We start from the raw sequence: 15,563 nt of genomic DNA on the forward strand, positions 1-15,563 counted from the left end.
ATGGCGGAGGGGGGCAGCGGTCGGGGGGTAGCGGCGGCGGGTCGGTGGCTCCTGCCCGCCTCCTCCCCGCCTTCCTCCTCCTCCTCCTCCTCCTCCTCCTCCTCCTTCTTCTTCTTCCCGGGTAGGAAAGTTTCAGCGGCGAGCGCGGAGCAACAACCGGGCCGGGTTTTTAGCAGCCTGGCCCCTTCGGTACGGCAGCTTTCGCTTCGTTTTACCGAGCCGGAGCCAACGGGCCCGGTTCATGCCGGGGCTCAACCACCGTCCCCGGCTCCACCGCCGCCGCCACCGTCGCCGCCGCCGCCGCCGCCGGGCCCGGGGTTAAACGCGGAGCCGCCGCGTTGGCCCAGCGTCCCGGCGATGCGGAAACTCTTCGGGGAAAGCTGCCGGCAATCTACGGGGGGAAACGGGAATGGGAAGGGGAACGGGAGAGGGATGGGCAACGGGAACGGGGTTGGGAGCGGGAGCGGTCGGGGAGCTCCTCCGCCGCCTCCGCCCCGCAGCCGCGTCCCGCACCCGGCTCTCCGTTCTCCCCGCGGAGCTCCGCCGGAGCCCGGCCCGCATTCCTGGCATAACTCGACTCGACCGCAACCACCCTCCTCCTCCCCATCACCCCGCTCCAACGGGGAGGATGAAGTGGCGGCATCCCGGTCCCCCCGCGTTTCATCCGGCAGCGAAGGCGAAGGGCAAAGCGGTGCCCACCGTCACCGCGCCGCCCGGAAGAAGAAGAAGGAGAGCGGTGGTTGGGAGAGCCCGGCGGATGGCGGCGATGCCGAGGCCGAAGGCTGCGGGAGGGTGGTCCCCCGTCATCCGTTGCCCGTGGTGGCCCGTGTCTCCAAGGTGAACATCCTGCCCTTCGGCAGCCCCGGGGGGTCGCGGAGCAGCAGTCGTTACTCCAGCACGGAGACGCTGAAGGAAGAGGAACAGTTTGGGATCTGTTGGCCCAACCAAGGACGGACTCTCCAGGCGGGTTACGGCATCTACCGATCACCCAGTTTCGGGACGAGCGATGGCCTGGCGTGGGGACAGCCGTCCGTCCGCGTCCGTCCCAAGCTACCGCAGGGCACAGCCAAGGCAAAACCGGACTTTGGGAGTGAGAGCCTGCACCAGCCGGGGCTGGAAGGGGAGCAGGCCAAGCACCGCAAGTCCTTGTCCAACCCCGACATCGCCACCGAGACCCTGACGCTCCTCAGCTTCCTCAAATCAGACCTCTCGGAGCTGAAGGTGAAGAAGAAAGGGGTGAGGATCGGCCTTGACGCAGGTTCTGACGGCTGCTCTGGCATCGCCAACCCCTCCCCAGGCAGCCACGGCACTGCTCAGCACCCCAACCGCTGGGCGCCGGGCGAGCGGCCAACGCTCAAGGACCTGACGGCCACTTTGCGTCGAGCCAAGTCCTTCACCTGCTCCGAAAAGTCGGGGACACGGAGGCTTTTCCTACAGAGCACCATGAAGCAGAGCTCCTCCGAGCTCCTCCTGGCTACTGCCGACAGCCAGGACCGGGTGGCTTCGGATGGGGGACAGCGTGGGGATGAGGATGCTCTCCCCATGGTCATCCAGGACCAGTACATCCAGGAGGCGAGGCAGGTCTTTGAGAAGATCAGCAGGATGGGTTCCCAGCAGGATTACGGCTTCACAGCCGAGCAGAAGGACAGTGAAGGTGTGGAGGGCACCGAGGTGGTGGCACCGACAGGGATGACGGACGCGACCCTTCAGGGACGGGCGGAGAGCAAGCGGTGTTTGAAGGAAATGGAGTCAGAGATCATCACTCGCAGGAAATCCATGGAGGAGCTGTCGGGTCACGAGTCGAGCGTGACGGACGAGGGCATCGTCACGGAGCCAGAGCCCGCGGGGATGCCCTTCCAAGACTTGCATGAAGCCGTGGACGCCTGGACGCTGCCCAGTGCTGGGCCGGCAGCTGGAGACACTGAAACGCCACTGCCTGCTCACCCAGCAGTGGTGGTTGAAGACCTTCCAGCTGGCAAATCTGAGACACCGAGCACCCCTGGCAGCCTGCGGCGCCGACGTAAGTTCCCCTCGGCGGGTGCCAATGGGATGGAGGGTGGAAACGAGGGTGGCACAGAACCTTACCGCTCCTTGAGCGACCCCATGCCCCACCGGAGATGCTCGGTGGCGGAGGAAGCAAAGAATTTCTCTGTCGACAGCAACCTCCTGGGGTCACTGAGCACCAAGGCGGGGATCCCCCAACCCGCTGCCATTGCAGGCAGTGCAGGCAGTGCAGGCAGCGACCTGTCGCTGGGCAGTGATGGGCTGCGGGACTACAGCAGTCTCATCCAAACCATCGTCAGCCAGCCTGGCGCCATGGCTAAGCTCATCGACGAGAAGGGCAACGGCAAGACCATCAAGAAGAAGTCGTTGAGCGACCCCAGCCGCCGCGGTGAGCTGCCGGCCGGTGCCTTTGAAGGTCCCGGTGAGGCCATCAGCGAGCTGGAGCCCAGCATCCCACCATCCAGCAGTGAGCCCATCCTCTCAGCACAACCAGCAGCACCGGGCACCAGCCGTGGTTATGGCTTTGACCCGAAGTTGGCCGATGTGTTGTCCCCTCGCATCGCCCGGCGCAGCTCCAAGAAACGCTCCAACCGTGCGGCTCACCAGGAAAACCAACCACCACCAGCGCCTGCCATCCTCACCAAGAGCCGCCCGGCTACCAAGCACGTCCGTCACACCAGCGAGCCCGCCACCTTCGTCCCCATCACCGTCCCCGAGCCGCTTGTCCCCTCCGGCCACCACAGCCACCTCCCTGTGCCAGCTGCTGGCCGCTCACCTGGCAAATCCTTCCCGACCCTCCAACCTCCTTCACTGGAGGATGTCACCAAACGGTACATGCTGGCCCTCAACTCAGGTGATGCGTCCCCCGGTCCTGGGGATGGACCCCGCACTCCGCCCGCTGCCCCACCGCCCCGGCTGCCCCGGTGCCCACGGCCACCTGACGAACACGGCCCCAGGACCAAGCCACAGGTGGTAAGTGCCCATCCATTCTAAAAACACCTTTGTTTCATGGGGTACATCACCCCTCCAAAGCGTTGGTGGCTTTGGAGGTCCCTCACGTGTCCCTTGTTGGGAACAAGTTGCCAAGTTGCGGATGTGCTGCCAGATGGCCAAGAGCTTTCCCAGCCCTTTCCGGCTCTCCCAGGGGGATGAGCTCTTGTTTGTAAGAGTGACCCCCCCCCCCGATAAAAAGGCGACTTTTGGGTGGGAAGAAGCAGTTGTCAGGTTAAATAGCACCAAATTTTGGTGGAAGGTGGTTTTAAAGACTTTTATATGCTGTTTTTATGTACAGCATCTCCCGGCAATGCTATATAAGGTCCTGGTAAACGGGTGTGCTCTTGGCCAGCCCCGAGATGCTGGACCAAAAAATTGCCTTTTCCTTGCTGGGGAGGGCTTAAATGGGATTCCCCATGTCATACCCCTTATTCACCAAACTGGCATTTTCCTCCCCAAAAAGTCGCCGTCCCTTTGCCCAGGACCATGAGGTTTGTCGTGCCGGCAGCGTGGGAAAAAGGGGGAAAAATATTCTTGTGCATGCACTGACTATTTTATTAATGGGTAAAGTTTTATCCCGTCCGCGGAAGAATTAACGATACTTGGGGGATGCAAAAGTGGTTTGCTCACGCCAAAGCGTGGTTGCATGCTTTGGGGTCTTTCGTGGGGTGGGTTTTCAGCATTGCCGCCCCCTTGGCTGTTGTTTGAAGATGGACTTGGGTTCCCATCGCTCCGTGTGTTTGTGCCGGGAAGCGCTTGGAAGCGCCACCTCCTCCTGCAGCACAGCAGTGCCGGCACCCACGGGGCTTTTAATAGCTCCGGGCGAAGCCCAGAAATACCCGTTCCCGCGGGGGATGAGCCGAGAGCTCGCGGGAATGGGGCTGGCAGGGCTCTCTCGTCCTGCTTCGCCGCCGGTTTAAGGGGACGAGCTGGACCGTTCCCTTCCAACAGCCGCCGGCAGCCAAGCGTGAAGTCCCCGGGGCTGAGCCCAGCAGTGTAACCCTTGCTGGCCGGGGCAGAACCACGTGGAGCTGGGTTGGTTTTCTTTGCACGCTCCCGAAATCCAGATCCCTACAGCATCAACCCCTCCCCCCGCCAGGATATCCTCTTGGGGTCAGGCATCCCTGCAGCATCTTCCCCCAAGATATTCTTCCTGGGGTCCAGCATCCTCACAGTGTTATTGCTTGAAGATACTATCTTGGGGTCCAGCATCCCCACAGCATCATTACTCCAAGATATTCTCCTGGGGTCCATCATCCCTGCAACATCCTCCCCCCAGGATATTCTCATGGGATCCAGCATCCCTGCAGCACCATCCCCCCAAGATATTCTCTTGGGGTCTGACATCCCCACAGCATCATTCCCCCCAAGATATTCTCCTGGGATCCAGCATCCCTGCAGCACCATCCCCCCAAGATATTCTCTTGGGGTCTGACATCCCCACAGCACCATTCCCCCCAAGATATTCTCCTGGGATCCAGCATCCCTGAAGCATCATTCCCTCAAGACATTCTCCTGGAGGTGCTCTGCGCCCCATTCAGCTCCTTCTCTGGCTGTTGTCCCCATTGCGGTTGGTGGCCGAGAATGGGGAGCTCTTGGCTCCTGCGTAAAACATCCTTGGAAATAATTTTGGGTGAATTTTTGCTGGATTTTTGCCCAATGTACCAGTTTAGAGCGAGGCACTTGTCCTCTCCGATCTCGGGGTGAAAAGTGCTATTGAATCATCAAGCGTCACAATTAAGCGGGGTAACGAGGAGCGTCCCAGGGCCGTGGCTGGCAGCACCCCGGGGACATCGGGAGGTCCCCAAGGCGAGGCAGTGTACCTGGCAGCATTTCTGTATAAAGAAATATCTCTTACTGAATTATTAATGTGTTAAGTTTATATAATATAGGGTTTATGTTAATAATTTATAAAGAGATACTTCTTATTCAGGCAGCTTCCTGCAGTGCCCCACAGGACGGTGCCCACCCCATGACAACCCCGGTACCAGGGATGCTCTGCTGACCCCGCACCCTGGTACACCCCCCAGTCCTGGTCACTTTGGGATCATTTCCAATGGATTTTTACCAACTCCAGCACTGGGCTCTGGCAACTGGGAGCCCAGTTTGGCCGAGCATCATCTCGGGGACATGGGCCACCCTACGGGGCCGGACCCTGGGGATGCTGCTCCTCACCTTGCTTGAACCCGCCAGCCTCGGCAAAGAGGGTGCGAATTTTCCCTTTTAAGGGCAACGCCGCAGCTGTATCTTCAAATCTCTCTCCTGCCTTTGAATTTCTTTGTGCTGCAGCCATAACATAACTGAAACCAGGATTATTTTTTTTTTTTATTTCTCTTTTTGATTTATTATACAGTGGAGTTGGGATGTTTTATTTCAGATGGCACCAGCCTTGGCTGGGGGGGGGTTGGGGGGGGCAGAGGGGGATGGAGCCCTGCAAGGGAGTTGCTTTAATTATAGGCGAGAGCATCGAGGACCGGATATAACTTGGCACCGGGACGGCTGGCTGGGAGTGGAGATTTATATGCTCCCTGACCGACAGCGAAGAAATAAGCTTTATTTTTTATTTTTTATTCCCCCCCTCCCTGCCCCTAACTCAGCGGAGAGGGCTGGCGTCACAAGGTCAAGCATCTGCTCGGGGAAGCGGTCATCACTGTTTGGGGATTTTGGGGCGTTGGAGCATCTGCCCCATATCACGGTGATGGTCCCTCTGTCCCGGGGTCCGTCTCCAGCAGATGATGCTGGGAAGGGATTAGTAAAGGGGTCCAGCATCCCCGCAGCATCATTCCCCCACATCATTCCCCTGGGGTCCAGCATCCCCGCAGCATCATTCCCCCACGTCATTCCCCTGGGGACCAGCATCCCCGCAGCATCATTCTCCCAAGGTATTTTCCCAGCCCCCATGGTTTGGGGGTGGCTTTGGCGGAGGTGAGCACTGCTCTGTCGGCTGTTTGCTGGGTTCGGCCGCCCGGCGTGTCCCGGCTGGAAGAGGTAACGTGCTGTTCTCCCTCGGCGGCAGGACTGTTTGTCCTGGGCGCTTTCCAGCGATCCTCCGTGGGGCTGAAGCTGGCCAAGCCGTCCTGGGTGCAGAAGAGCTCCTTCACCCTGTGTCTGATGCCGGGCACGAGGTTTTTAATTCCCCACGAGCCGTTAGCGGCACGTACTGCTCCGGCGCATGGCGTGGGGGCTGCCGCCGCAAGAAAGGATGCTTTCAAGAAAACAAGAAAAAAAAAAAAACAACACAAAAAACTCAAGACAGAGAAGTTTTTCTGCCTCCTGCATCCCATGAGCCGCTGGGATGGGCAGCACAGGCATGCACACCCATGCACGCGTGTGCATCAGCCCGTCACCAAGCAAGGGTGCTTTGGGGGTTCATTTAGTGTTCATTTGGGTTGGATTTGGGGTCCATTTGCTGCTCGGGGAAGGTATGAGGGGGGTGCCAGGCTGGCAACCCCTTGCATCTTTCTTTTCCCTGTGTCGGAATCCAGCACAGGATGGAAAATTAGGTATGCTCACTGCCATGCTCTGTTTGTTGACTTAGCAGCAGTCGGATTAAACAGGAAAATATTGATTTAAATATAGCACCTCGCGGGAGTGGAGGAGTCGTGGGAACGCGGCCCCCGGCGCCCCGGCTGCTGCCTTCCCCACCTGCTGCTCCCCGAGTGGGGTGGTCGCACCCTGAAAAAGTCATTGGGGATGGAGGGGGATTCCCAGAGGGAACCATCGGGGTCACATTCCCAGGGACGCTTGCGTAAACCCCCCCCCCCCGAGCATCCTTCCTCCAAGCTCACCCCAGCGTGGCTCATTCTCTCTTTGGGGACAGCTCGAGCTCCGGATCTGTGCACTGGCCATATATTCTTTGGCAAAAGTTTGGCATCATTGGACTTATTTATCCCTCCATTCTCTTTCCATAAATCTCCATAGAAACCAGGTTTTGGGCCACGGCTGGGAGTTTTCTCATTTTTCCGCGTTACTGGAAATCTATAATTAAAGCCGTTGCGGGGGGGGGGGGAGCGAGGATAGGGATGGGTAAATCTTGGCTTTCCTCTCCCAGTGACTGCGCCGATGGTTTGCTGGGTTTTTGCTTCCCTGGCTCCGCCGTGCTCGGTGAAATGATGGGGTGGGGGGAAACTGAGGCATGCAGGGAGCCCCTGCTGCTTTTCGGAGGGAGGTTGGACATGGGATGGAGCCAGGAGAAGTTGGCTGCCATAGGGGGGACCCATAGGTGATGCTACCTGTCAGTGGGATGGAGCAGCACTGGGACCACTGGCACGGGGCCAAGCAACACCCAAGCATCGAGAAATCCCCTGAACTCCGCCCATTTTTGCCCCTTTTCTTCCCCAGTGTAAGAATCCCCTGAACGCTCCCAAATTTTGCCCCTTCCCTTCCCTTGTGCCAAATTCCCCCTAATTCTGCCCATTTTTGCCCCTTCCCTTGTGCCAAAATCCCCCTAATTCTGCCCATTGTTGCCTCTTCCCTTGTGCCAAAATCCCCCTAATTCTGCCCATTTTTGCCCCTTCCATTGTGCCAAAATCCCCCTAATTCTGCCCATTTTTGCCCCTTCCCTTGTGCTAAATTCCCCCTAATTCTGCCCATTTTTGCTCCTTCCCTTGTGCCCAAATCCCCCTAATTCTGCCCATTTTTGCCCCTTCCCTTGTGCCAAAATCCCCCTAATTCTGCCCATTTATGCCTCTTCCCTTGTGCTAAATTCCCCCTAATTCTGCCCATTTTTGCCTCTTCCTTTGTGCCCAAATCCCCCTAATTCTGCCCATTTTTGCTCCTTCCCTTGTGCCAAAATCCCCCTAATTCTGCCCATTGTTGCCCCTTCCCTTGTGCCAAAATCCCCTTAACTCTGCCCATTTTTTACTCTTCCCTTCCCTTGTGCCAAAATCCCCCTAATTCTGCCCATTTTTGCCCCTTCCCTTGTGCCAAAATCCCCCTAATTCTGCCCATTTTTGCCCCTTCCCTTGTGCTAAATTCCCCCTAATTCTGCCCATTTTTGCCCCTTCCCTTGTGCCAAAATCCCCCTAATTCTGCCCATTGTTGCCCCTTCCCTTGTGCCCAAATCCCCCTAATTCTGCCCATTTTTGCTCCTTCCCTTGTGCCAAAATCCCCCTAATTCTGCCCATTGTTGCCCCTTCCCTTGTGCCAAAATCCCCCTAATTCTGCCCATTTTTACATCTTCCCCTCTACAAGGGTTTTGAACTCCCTTGGGTGCCATGTATGTTGTCACCCAGAGCCACCCCCCTTCCTCCTTGTCCCCTATCCCTGCTGCCTGCCCCCTCTCTACTTAAAATCCTCTAATTAATTAGGCAGCAAACTCCCGACACAGAGGGGGATGGACCAGTCGGGATACGCATCCTTTGAGCCCAGACTCCTAGGGGAGCACCCCCTGGATGCGGGCTGCCTTGCGATGGTGGCTGTGGGGCAGGATGTGGCCCCGCAGCGAGAGGGTTAGCGCCGGGCTGAGCTCGGGGCCGGGGGCCGGCCTTGGCCTGCGGCCGCCGGGCCCAAAGGTCAGGCTCTTGGCAGGCCGCCGGGGCTGCAGCGAGGGCGGGAGGCTGGGCCGGGCCTGGCGGGAGCTCCGCTTCCAGCCGGCGGAGAGACCCACGGCCCCGCGCAGGTGCCGGGGTGCGCGTACAGGGGTGCATGGCAAGGTCCCCGGTCCGGGGGTGGGCGTGCAAGGGTGTATGGAGAGGTCCCTGGTGCAGGGGTGGGGGTGCAAGGGTGTAAGGAGAGGCCCCTGGTGGAGGGGTGAGTGTGCAACGGTGTATGGAGAGGTCCCTGGTGGAGGGGTGAGTTTGCAAGGGTGTATGGAGATGTCCCTGGTGGAGGGGTGAGTGTGCAAGGGTGTATGGAGATGTCCCTGGTGGAGGGGTGAGTGTGCAAGGGTGTAAGGAGACGTCCCTGGTAGAGGGGTAAGCGTGCAGGGGTTTATGGAGACATCCCTGTTTCAGGGGTGAGTGTGCAAGGGTGTATGGAGAGGTTCCCATTGCAGGAGTGAGTGTGCAAGGGTGTATGGAGATGTCCCTGGTGGAGGGGTGAGTGTGCAAGGGTGTAAGGAGACGTCCCTGGTAGAGGGGTGAGCGTGCAGGGGTGTATGGAGACATCCCTGTTTCAGGGGTGAGTGTGCAAGGGTGTATGGAGAGGTTCCCATTGCAGGAGTGAGTGTGCAAGGGTGTATGGAGATGTCCCTGGTGGAGGGGTGAGTGTGCAAGGGTGTAAGGAGACGTCCCTGGTAGAGGGGTAAGCGTGCAGGGGTGTATGGAGACATCCCTGTTTCAGGGGTGAGTGTGCAAGGGTGTATGGAGAGGTTCCCATTGCAGGAGTGAGTGTGCAAGGGTGTATGGAGATGTCCCTGGTGGAGGGGTGAGTGTGCAAGGGTGTAAGGAGACGTCCCTGGTAGAGGGGTGAGCGTGCAGGGGTGTATGGAGACATCCCTGTTTCAGGGGTGAGTGTGCAAGGGTGTATGGGAAGGTCCCTTGTACATGGGTGAGTGTGCAAGGGTGTATGGAGACATCCCTGTTTCAGGGGTGAGCGTGCAAGGGTGTATGGAGAGGTCCCTGGTTCGAGGGGTGAGTATGCAAGGGTGTATGGGAAGATCTCTGGTGCAGGGGTGAGTGTGCAAGGGTGTATGGAGGCATCCATGATGGAGGGGTGAGTGTGCAAGGATGTATGGAGAGGTCCCTGGTGCAGGAGTGAGTGTGCAAGGGTGCATGGAGAGGTCGCTGGTGCAGGGGTGAGTGTGCAAGGGTGTATGGAGAGATTCCCATTGCAGGAGTGAGCGTGCAAGGGTTTATGGAGGCATCCATGATGGAGGGTGAGTGTGCAAGGGTGTATGGAGAGGTCCCTGGTGGGGGGGTGAGTGTGCAAGGGTGTATGGAGAGGTCCCTGGTGGAGGGGTGTGCGTGCAATGGTGCCAGAGGGAGATCCCTGATGCCGGCGTGCACGCGCAGCGTTGCACGGGGAGATTCCGGCGGTGGGGCACCCATGCGCGGGTGCACGAGGAGATGGACGGCGCTGCTCTGCACCCGTAGCGCTGCACGGGGAGATCCCCAGTGCGGGGGCGTCCGTGCGGGGCCGTCCGTGCGGGGGGTGCCCGAGGAGGTCCCTGGCACTGGCGCGCCAGGGTGCGAAGATGTGTGAAGAGATCGGCCGCGCCGGTTGGCGCGTGCAAGGGCGCACGGGGCGATTCGCGGCGCTGTTTACACGTGCGGGGGTGCACGGGGACATCAGTAGTGCCGCTGCCCATCCCTGCATCCCTGCACAGGGAAGATCCCAGGCGCTGGAACGCCCGTGCGAGGGCTGTGTTGGAAGGGCGCACGGAGATGTCCGCGCTCCTGGTGCACACCCCCAGCGGTTGCGCGGGGCTGGAGCAGGGCTGCACCATTACCCTGCGTGCGTTGCACGGACCGCTCTGCGTTTCTGGGCAGCCTGCCCGCACCCTGCCTGCGCGCGTGCACGGGGTTCCGTGCCTGGGTTTTTCCGTGCAAAACCGCACGCCTCCGAAGCTTCTGCTTCGGAGGAGGTGGCCTCCATCTCCGATCAAAGCTTCCAGGGTCTTGTAGCTGCGACGTTAATCCGCCCTCGCAAGGGTTATGGGATTTAGAGCCTTTTCCAGGGATATTGCTGAAGCAGGAGGTTTCCCGCGGATGCTGAGCCTTACGTGATGGGAGGGACCAGAGAGGTGATCTGCCGAGGTCTCCGCTTGCTGCTACTTCTTTGCTGAGCTCCGTCACCTGTCCGGCACAGGCAGGTTCCGATGGGGCAGCTCCCTCAGCTTCAGAGCTGCAGAAGGGACTTCTAAATTCAGGATGGAAAAGGTGGTGCTGTCACGCGAAGGGAAGGTGCAGTGGGGCAGCACTGGGGGTTTGGCTGTACAGTTTCTTCCCCTTCTCCCAGGGCTTTCCCCTGGGAAGAGACTCCCTTCCTCCCTCTCTTCCATCCATCCATCCATCCATCCATCCATGTCCATCCATCTAGCTCCATTCATTTATCCATCTCCATCCATATATACATCTCTAGCTACCCGTCTCCATCCACCCGTCCATCTCCATCCACCCATCTCCAACCGTCTCTACCCATCCATCTCCTCCCATCTCCATCCATCTCCATCCACCCATCCAACCATCCCGCCTCCACCCATCGCCCTCCACCTATCCCCACCACCCATCCAAAACAACAGGCCCCAGTAGCCATACAGGCATGATTTTCAGAGCTGGCATGATCCATCTTCCAGGACATCTCCTCCTGAAGGCATCAAGCCCAGCTTGCACAGACAGAACTCACTAAACCAAATACATTGTGATTTCCACCATGGGGTTTCCAGGCCAGGATGTGTCCAGAGAAGAAAAATCAACCACTTCCACCCCCTCTCCCTCAACATGGCTCTTTTTAAAGCTCTGATGGTTGGTCCCAGTGGGGCTGTTTCTCCGGGCTCCCTTGGTTTCCATGGAGAGGATGGGTGAGGAATTTCGAAGGGAATGGCTCCAGTAAATGAACTCTTCTCTAAAAATAGCGTGTTTGCTTTTGGGTCTTTGGGAACTGCAGCCTGGCCAATGGGAGGGAGAACGAAAATCAGCATCTGGGTAAAAATATTCCAGTAACTCACTCTTTGTGCAAAGTCCCGTCGGAGCTGCTCAGCTTCCGGGGAACGGGGGACTCGTCCCAGTCTGCCCAGTTCCTGCCTGCATGGGTACCAGTTACTCTATGACCACCGTTCCTGGTTGCAGGATGGGGGTTGTCCCCAAGCTGCGTGTCCCCCTGTGTCTTATATAGATTATTTTAAGTTGAAACCTTTTAATTTAAGGGATAGAAGGATTGACGGCAGGAACATGTTGGGCTTGTGTGACCCCCATGTCCTGCCATGTCCGAAAGCCCCTGGACCTGTCCCTTTTTGGGAACCAGGCCACCAGGAAGGCCACCATCACCTTACACCTCACTGGTGACAGTCAAGACACCAATGAACCCCACTAAGACATCTCTGCGTGGATGTGCTGGGAAAAGGACATCTGTAGTAGTGTCCACCACCAGGTTTCCTCTGGAGAAGCCACCATCCCAACATGGGAACAGCCACCAGCAGGTCCCCTCTGGAGAAGTCATCATCCCAATGCGGGGACAGCCACCACCAGGTTGCCCCTGGAGGAGTCATCATCCCAACGCGGGGACAGCCATCACCAGATCCACCTTGAAGGAGTCACCACCTTGATGGGGAGACTGCCACTATCCCAACATGGGGACGACCACGACCAGGTCCCCTGTGGACAAGCCACCGTCGCAATGTGCAGATGGCCACTACCAGCTTCCCTCCAAAGGAGTGACCGACGCAATGGCAGGATGGCTACCACCAGGTCCTGTCTGGAGAAGCCACCACGCTGACACAGGGACGGCCATCACCAGGTCCCCTCCAGAGGACCCACCACCCCAACATGGGAATGACCACCACCAGGTGCTGTCTGGAGAAGCCACCATGCTGACACAGGGACGGCCATCACCAGGCCCCTTCCAGAGGACCCCCACCACCCCAACATGGCAACGGCCATCACCAGGTCCCCTCCGGAGGAACCACCATTCTGACATGGGGTTTGTCACCACCAGGTCCCCGCTGGAAGAATCACTATCCCAACATGGGGAGGGCCACCATCAGGTCCCCTCCAGAGAAGCCACCATCCTGATGTGAAGACATCAGTGTCCCCACATGGTTCCTGGGGCTGGAGAAGGTTTCCTTGGCGGTGCCGTGGAGTTGCTATTTGTGACTGCCCGTTCCCGAGCCCTCCGGTACTCTCCAAAAAAAACAAGAAGGGAGTTGTTTGCATGGGAAGATTGGCATCTCCAAGCCCGGGATATGGTTTCCTGCTTTTTTTAGCTGGAGTAGCAGCAGACTCGTCGGCCTGCCCTGATTTGGCATCCTTCTTCTTGCTTTTTTTTTTTTTGGAAGGGTTTTATCCTGACCCCTCGGCAGAAACGCTGTTGCTAGCGGTAGGGGATCAGTTTGGGTCTTTTTTTTTTTTTTTTTTTTTTGGTTGCCCAAAACCCCGGTGAGATGGGATGTAGATGGCTCAGAGCCTCAGTAAGCGGAGAGGGGACTCGTCCCTTGGTCGTCCGAACCCGGCACAGGTCAGTAGATGCCAAAATGCCCTTTTTTCGCACCAATCTCCCTCCCTTCCCCGCCGGGGTGCGGCCGTGACAATGACACGACAGGGAAGGCGTCACCTCTCGCCTCGCCGTGATGTGACGTGAGATGTGGGCGTTCCTGGCAAGGTCCGTGGTCCCGTCCCCCCCCCTCACTGGCTCCCTGCCACCCTGGTTGCAGCTGTGCTGGGCAAGGGGATCCGCCAAGCGTGGGCTGCTGCGGGGCTGGGTGTCCGTGGGGCATGGGTGACGCTGGGGATGGAGGTTGGCATGGGCACAAAGGGGGTCTTCTTCTGGTGGTTGCACCCGGGCTGCTGCGAAGGGCATGAATCCAGACGTGGGGGGCATGAGAAGGGTTAGGGCAGGACCACGGCACGGGCTGTTTGAGGCTCCTGGCTCCTGGCTCCTGTATGTCCCTCAGCTCCTGGGTGTCCCTCAGCTCCTAGGTGCCCATGGACTCTTGTACCTCTTGGCTTCTGGGTGCCCACTAGCTCCTTGGTGCTTGTGGATTTCTGGGTGCCCATGATCTCCTGGTACCTGTTGGATCCTGAGCATCCATCAGCTCCTGGGTGCCCACCAGCTCATGGGTGCCTGTCATCTTGGGGTTGCTTGTGCATTTGTGGGTGCCCATGGACTCCCGGGTACCTGTTGGCTCTTGGATGCCCATCAGCTCCTGGGAGTCTGTCAGCTCCCGGTTGTGTGTGGATTCATGGGGGTCCAGGGTAGCTCCTGGGCATCCACCAGCTTCTGAGCAGCCATCAACTCTTGGGTGCCCTTTGGCTCCTGGATACCTCCTGCTGCCCATTGGTTTCTGGGTGCCCATCAGCTCCTGGATACCTTCTGGCTCTTGGATGCCCATATGCTCCTGGTTCCCATCAGCCAATCACCTCCTGGTGCCCAATGGTTCCTGATACAATAGGCTCCTGGGTGCCCATCAGCTTCTGGTGCCCATTGGCTCCTGGTGCCCGTCAGCTCGTGGGTGCCCAGTGCCTCCTGGGTGACTTTTGGTTCTTGAGTGCCCATCATTAGCTCCTGGGTGCCCTTTGGCTCTTGGATGCCCATTGACTTCTGGTCCCCATCAGCTTCTGGGTGCCAGTCACCTCCTGGTGCCCAATGGCTCCTGGTGCAATAGGTTCCTGGGTGCCCATCAGCTCCTGGTAACCGTCAGCTTCTGGTGCCCATCAGCTCCTGGGTGCCCATCAGCTTCTGATGCCCATTGGCTCCTGAGTGCCAATCAGCTCCTGGGTGCCCATCAGCCTCTGGATGCCCTTTGGCTCTCAGATGCCCATTGGTTCCTGCCCCCCATCAGCTCCTGGGTGCTAATCACCTCCTGGACCCCAATGGCTCCTGGTGCAATAGGCACCTGAATGCCCATCAGCTCCTGGTGTCCATCAACTCCTGGTGCCCATCACCCCGTGGTGATGGCTGGTGCCTTCCAGAGTACCCCAAGTTTGTTTGCACCCCCCTCACCTGGATCCACACCCCATGCCACCAGGCACCCAGGTCACCTCCTAACCACCTGTGCCAGGCTGGCACCCAGTGGCAGTACCAAGGGGTGCCAACATCGAGCACCCTTCTCCTCCCTGGCTTCCCTCTCCCCTCCAAAATCCCAACAACTATTGCTTTGGGGGGGTGTGGGATGTGGGGTGCAGCTCGCGCCAGCGGCGGAGGATGCTGGTGGGGGATCCAGGGTTGCTGGCGAGTCACGGGGGGGTGGGTGGCATTACCCTTCTCCCGGTGGGTTCGGGGCCAAGAGCGCCGGGAGGCAGCAGAGAAGAGGTTGGAGGTGAGGGGGGGTAGGGGGTGGGGAGAAGAGCGCGGCTGACCTCAGCATCTGGAAAGCTGCGCTCTTGGGCCGTGGCCTGCGTGTCGAAAACCGGAGGCAAAAAAAAAAAAAAAAACAAAAAACCTTCCATATTTGGTGAAAGCTGCTCTAGGGCTCGGCAAAGGCTGGCTGCAACTGGGGGGCCGGTGAGCCCCCCGCCGTACCCTGGACCAGGGCGACCTGAGTTTTGCAAGGGCTCTGCAAACGTGCCAAGGGGATGGACGGCAGTGGGAGAGGGGGGTAAATTGGGGTGAGCATCGTGGAAAAGGTGGGAGGGGGGGCATGGGGAGGGGGGCACCCATAGGGTGCTGTCAGCAGCAGAGGGAGGATGCTCTGACATGCGCCAGCATGACCCCGAGCCTCCTCTTATAGTGGGGGGAAGAACCCCTTGTACCCCAACGCCGGTGATGCAAACCCTGATTTCAAGTGAAAATCCCATGGGAAAATCCCCATGACACGTTTAGAGGATGAATTTTTGTTGCTTCGGGAAATGAGCCTCCCGCCGTCTTCCCGCTCCCCGTCCCACCGGCACCGCTCCTGCCGCTGCCGCTCACCAGGACGGCACCGGGATGCCCAGCATCCTTCCACCCTGCCCTGAAAAAGTTACTCCAAC

General features: G+C 58.8%; 1 protein-coding gene across 1 annotated transcript in view; it reads left to right on the forward strand.

Moving 5' to 3' along the window:
- Window positions 1-15,563, forward strand: part of ARHGEF17 (Rho guanine nucleotide exchange factor 17) — a gene marked incomplete at its 5' end in the record, with an annotated part of 38,759 nt that continues 23,196 nt past the window's right edge. The window contains one exon of the mRNA XM_082498215.1: window positions 1-2,976. Within this exon, the coding sequence (XP_082354341.1) occupies window positions 1-2,976 (2,976 nt within the window). The remainder of the gene's footprint in view (window positions 2,977-15,563) is intronic.

Source organism: Vanellus vanellus (genome assembly GCF_965231255.1).
Source record: "Vanellus vanellus genome assembly, chromosome: 1".
NCBI classification, from domain to species: Eukaryota; Metazoa; Chordata; class Aves; order Charadriiformes; family Charadriidae; genus Vanellus; species Vanellus vanellus.